The sequence below is a fragment of the Achroia grisella genome, unplaced genomic scaffold, assembly GCF_030625045.1.
Source record: "Achroia grisella isolate CSIRO2021 unplaced genomic scaffold, CSIRO_AGI_Agris_v1 utg900, whole genome shotgun sequence".
In the NCBI taxonomy this organism is placed as follows: domain Eukaryota; kingdom Metazoa; phylum Arthropoda; class Insecta; order Lepidoptera; family Pyralidae; genus Achroia; species Achroia grisella.
In genome coordinates, this window is record NW_026713059.1 from 2479060 (window position 1) to 2485285 (window position 6226).

General features: G+C 30.5%; 1 protein-coding gene across 1 annotated transcript; it reads right to left on the reverse strand.

Annotated features, from left to right (window-relative positions):
* Window positions 1-1784: 1784 nt before the first annotated feature.
* LOC131853299 (protein MAK16 homolog A) lies at window positions 1785-5429 on the reverse strand. Its single transcript, XM_059204154.1, has 8 exons — window positions 5324-5429; window positions 5198-5244; window positions 4970-5113; window positions 4158-4340; window positions 3831-3960; window positions 2862-3071; window positions 2126-2197; window positions 1785-1898 (listed from the first exon to the last, which is right to left on the reverse strand). The coding sequence occupies exons 1-8, from the start codon at window positions 5336-5338 to the stop codon at window positions 1797-1799; spliced, it is 903 nt and encodes a 300-aa protein (XP_059060137.1). The 5' UTR covers window positions 5339-5429; the 3' UTR covers window positions 1785-1796.
* Window positions 5430-6226: the final 797 nt, after the last annotated feature.

A 6226-nucleotide genomic window follows, 5' to 3' on the forward strand; every position in this document is an offset into this window, starting at 1 on the left:
CGATGAAACTTTTTTATTGTGTTAGATTATTAATATATATTTTTTATTATTTGCTCAAGGTCACTATTTTACGCGGACGAAGTCGCGGGTACAGCTAGTATAATATATATCAAAAATGCTAATTCTTTTTTCCCAGTGGCTTCACTGAAAATCAGCGCTGCAGTGACACACAGCGGCACCAGCTGAATGGAGGGCCTTTCAGCTCATAACGAAATATTGTTTTTTAAATTTATTATATTTTTACTTTGTACTGTGATGCTGAAGAAATGATTATTATTATTATGAGTGCAATCCTTCTGAACGGCAAAGCAAATAAATTACACGAGCATCGCATGATAACATGATGTCTTTGAGTGCTGCTATTTACCATTCATTCCAGTTAATTAAAAAAATATACAACAATCAATTATCATTAATATAAAAATTAGTTTTCTAGTTTACCTACCTATCTATACTTACGTTGCTCGACTACAGAATTAGTATAAAAATATATAAATACATATATGAACACGACCACCATATTACTCTGAAAAATAACTGCAAAAAATGATGATTGGAAAGGTAAAATATTATGGCAGCCCTAGCAACAAATCGCTGGATATATTTTTACGGCACGCATCTAACAGTAAACAATATTGTAACGTGGCAAACAGAACGGCGCCATAACACAAGTTATGACAGCAATAACAGCGGCGCTTGTCGCGTACCTACAGTCACCACGCATCCATTCTTTCCGTACATACTTACCTGGATATCTATACATATAACACTTACACGAGTCATAATGGGATTTACTTTGCATAAATCGCAAAGTTTAATATACCTTTCGTACATCATCTAAGGTACAAATATTTTACCGGGCGATAATGGTATGGTGCACTTCATCCATTAAATATATAATTATTAAGCTCAACCTTGCCCTGGCCCATGCTTTGGAACCATACCTAATTTCGATTAATTTGGTAAATTGCTAGACAGGTTTCTTTGATGAATAATGTAATCGTAATTTCACCTGTATGGTACAAGACGAAATATGTTGTTTTTTTTTATGGATAGTGGAATAATGCCGCCTGCACCGACAATAAAATGAGTATGAAGTCAGGTCAGTTAGCTCATCTTGGCAAATGGCAATTTACAGGGAGAATCGCATCGAGATCAACCTGACATAGTACTAGATTATGTTATCTGTGGTACTAGCAATATACTAGATTGCTAGACTGCTACTAACACCATTGGGTGTTAGTAGCATAAGTTTTTGCTTCCCAGTACTCTCTGTTACTACCGTATTAGCATAATAGCAAGAGTAGCAAATATTACGAGCTGTGCTCACTTACTCCCGTATAAACATAACACAAAAAATGAAATAATAATATAAAATATTTTTTAATCTATGTTTTCAATTTCTGGCCTACACTACTCTAAATCGAGTAAAATATGTGATTGCTATCTTTTTTCTAAAACCTAAACGTAAGAAAATTAATCAAACTATAAGCCTCTTGAAATAAATTGTTATAAGGCTGGCTTAATCCAGATTCTCTAGAAGATGCATTAGCGATAAAACCAAATACAAAATTACTTAGATTTATTTTTAATGTTTTAATTTTCTTCATGTCCTTTCAATATTGGTGGAATAAAGTGTTATAAATAAATAAAACATCATTTATTAGTACTAAGGTAGTAGGTACAATATTCAGCTAGCCTAGCTAAAAAATATCAATTGTGTATTTTAATAACTCTTTTCCTTTTAACAGGTAATTGAATTTATTTGCTAATTAAAATGCACATTCACATAAACATTAGCGCTTTATTTTCTTTTTAGACAGGTTTCCCACAGTTTCTGTTTCATATTCAATTTCTACACGTGGCTTCTTTCTGCTCACAATCTTTTGGGCGACGTCCTGAAAAAATACAGAATATTAGCATACTGTTTTATTATTATTATTATATATTCTAAATTCTACTGAGAAATTGGAATAGTAAATCATAAACAGTCATCACACATCGTCAGCTATATAGTTAGTCACGTAGACATTTTTTTTCAGTAAGCGCTTATAAAGCTTTACTGAAAATAACATTGTAGATATAAGAATAAATATAATTTAATTTCTGTAGAATAAACACAAACCTCAATATCAGATGTGTCTGACTCAAAATCACTTGCAACATCTACATTTTCTTTTCTACCAGAATCACTCTCCTGTAAATAGAAAAAATAAATGTATTAGTACCTCACTGTGCCTGCGATTTCACCCGCTTAATATTTATTGTCTATGTGTTATTCTGATGAATAAACTATATTATTGTAAAGTTTCTTTAAAATCCATTCAGTAGTTTTTGTTTGGATGAGTAACAAACATCCATCCATTGCTAATAGATGAATGGATATTTGTTACACTTTCACACACTCATTCCACACTCACAAACGTCCGCATTTATAATAAGAAAGAATATCAGTAGTCATTATAGTTAACTGAAAATAATTTTAAATCCTTTTTGTTACAAACAATTTGTAAGCCCAATAATGAACTGCATTAAGACAATTAAAAATTGAGAAGTCATATTTAAGAGATGCTTGTTTCCTTGGAAAAGCACAACTAACTGACTAAGATGTAGTCATGTTAACAATGCATGGGTGAAAACTTAAATATCAAATTAAGTTTTTCACGCATCACACTACATCCACATGCCTGGGTCTAATTAATTAATCAAGACATATCTGTCGCAATTATTGTTTTAGGTAAATTAAATTTGGTTTTAGGTAAACTAATATTGTTATCATGATATTAGTAATTGCTAAATTTAGTTTAACTTAGATTTCTGACTAGAACTTTAGAAGAAGGAATTAATTTTTCAAGAAATACCTCATCAGTATCCATATCACTGTCGGCTTCTACAAATTCATTGGTGTCTTCCACAGCTTTTTCCAATTCCTTTTCCAGTTCTGGTTCCATCTCCATCTCAACTTCGACTTCATCTTCATCTTCTTTCTCACTCTCACTTTCACCTGATATCTCTTCTGCTTTGAGTGCAGCATCAAATGCCATTTGAGGAAAGTTGTATATGTCATTGTACTGTAAATAAGTATCCAATATATGATTTAAATAGTCAAGAGAGAGAAACTAACAATGTAGATGAAAAATAGACATAATGATGAGGTTATTATAACTCTTCCAACCAGTAACAATCATATTAATACAATAATAATTAATATGCTTATAGATATTAACTCTAGGTTAAAGAATGTGTTACAAAATAATGCCAATTTTTATAACTATTTATTTATGATGCACACAGATTTTTGTAAAAAATTTGTAGCACTTGAAGCTGTAAATTAGCATAAGGCTTAATGATTTGTATAAAAAATATGACAAAAAGAAGTGTTCAAAAACCCTCTTGTTCCACTCATTTGTAGAGAAGGAATGTCCTTTTAGCAAACAACACAACTCAACACCTGAAGTTCCTGCTATACTCAGAGACTTTAGATAGACTCATTGTTACAATCAGAATTATAAGAAAAAAATTCCCCTTTAATTTCACCTGTGTTTGGCACCATATCATTTTTCTGATCAAGGTGGGTGGTATAAAATATATAAGTGCCTCAGACAGAAGATTCACCTCATAATGTTCACCGAAGATAAGTAAATCATATACAAGCATATATTGAACTTGTGCACAGCCTTTGCTGTAAAAGAACATGTGAGACTGGAGAAGAGATAGATCTTTTCTCCATCTCTCACCAATTTTAGGTGGAGACCTTTACTATTGCGTGTGTCCAATTGCTGGTATAAAAATATATATTCATTCTTAACTTAATGTTATACAATACTTACAGTGCCCTTCTTTAACCTTTCTAGAAGTTGTTTTTCTATTGCATTATCTATTCTTGCAGCTACCAATGCTTTCTCTTCTCTTCTTCTCTCGCGCCGTTCTATCTTGCGTTGTATTGGAACTAACTCTTTACTGGAATAATACACAAGCGACTTAAAATACTGGATAACCCTTTCAATAATTTGATTTCTCTGGTGATATTTATATTCATTCTCAGTCATGAATAAGTAGTAAGCATTGGCATTTGTAATTATACTTTGGTCATTTCATATTTCTACATATTTATTGTCGCCTTACTTAGACTAGTTATATTAAAATTAAATACTTACACTCTTCTCAATTTTAGTTTTCTCATCCGTATCAGATATTGTGTTATTTTGACAAATCTCTGCTTACATTTTGCTTTTATGAATGCGGGCCAGTACAGGAGATTCTCATTAATTTGATATATTGCCTTCTCAAAATTACGTGATAATTTCACTTTTTCCCACTGTTTGGCTGGAAACATTACTCTAAAAATAATAATAAGTATAGACATTTACATATAAGTTGTACTAGCTGTTACCCACAACTTTATCTACTTAATAAAAATTACAAAGACAACCTCTGTGGTTGATAAAATCTATCTACATCATCAGATAATGAACAACCAGGAACTACATTCAAATTTGAATTGTATTTGTACACAGCACCTGGTTGTAAGGTCTCATTAAAAGTAATTTAATAATGTTAAAGATTTGCTGGTGATAGAATTCAGAATTCATTATTATTACTTCACAGTTCACACTTATCACATGTTGGCCTGAAGTGTGGTATTCTTATCATGATTTCAAAGACATATGTAATATGATTGGTTGTCCAGAATATAGGTTGGATAATTTGAAAATCACATAATTATCTCCTAAAATACTTACACAGATTCATGTTCTTAAGATGGTTTATTGTAGAAAGTAACAAGATCTCCACCAACAATACTGTGGTTCTTAAATTAAAAGTGATGGAAAGTTGTTATTGGGGGCTCAATAGCAACAGTCAGCAATAGTATGTTTGTGGTTGTTTCTAGTCGATTTCCTGTTCTAATTTATTAATCCTATTATTCTCATAATACGATTACATAAATAAAATGCATATAACTACTAACCTTTCAGCTGTCTTCATATACAAATATATGATACCATTTTCTTCTTTAATAGTTGCATATTTGCTGTTAGCAAGTGGGCAAGAAGCTCTACTGCACAATCCGGTTAGGTTATATTCATTGCGACAGAATTGTTGAGTCTTAGTGCTGAAACATTTATGTAATGTGTATGTGAAATTAGACATTTTTATTTAATGGCACCTTATTTGTGACTTCCAAATGGACACTTACGTTACTTTATGTGAACAGTGTCTCTTGTTGATAATTGCCCATACAACCTAGAACACAAAATTAAAAACAAAAATGTATTATTAGTATTTACAACAGTATTTATTAATACGTTCTAATAATACTTACATCATCGTGTTGCATTTTTAATAATAACTTTTTATACAAAGTTTTATAAACATAAATAACACGTGTTTTGTTTAAAATCGCAATGGCAAAATTATCTGTATTATTTTTAATAAATTTATTGAAATGTCACCTGACGTTGACAGTACAATCACAGAGCAAGTTACACTAGGGGTAGAGTTTACAAATTAAGTTAGAAGTGAAAATTTAATCCTAGAAAGGACGATTGTAACACAATGGAAATAAACTTTACTCTTATTTGGATTATAATATTAAACCTAATTATGTTTATAATAAATTATATTAATTAATATTTTAAAATTACATTACGTTTGTATATTACGTACGTTTTGTGTATACGATCAATAATAAATGATATAATTAATCAATAATAAAATATGAATATAACAAACGTATTCATTATATTATCATCATTGCTGTATCATTTACTAAATCCAGTTGTTTTGTTTATTATATATATAGAATTAATGTTTATCTACATAACTTAAATTATTTATTTAAATATATTATATATAGAAATAAATAATTTAAGTAGTAATGAAAACTAAATCATCATTATTACATGGTATAAAAAAAAGTCGCGGTCGCTGTCTGTCCGTCCCTATGTACGCCGTCCGTCCCTATGTATGTTAAATCTATAAAACTACGCAATGGAATTTTAGGCGGTTTTTTTAAATTGATAGAGTGATTCAAGAGGAAGTTTTATATGTATAATACTTATACATCCGTGTGAAGCCGGGGTTGGTAGTTAGTCAAATATAAGATATTTGACAACTTCAAAGTTCATTAAGTAATGTATTATTAAATATATTTTAGACTGATGTTAATGGAAATGTTGTATCTTATGAAAGTGAGACGAACTTCTTACCGGGACACTTATAGGTT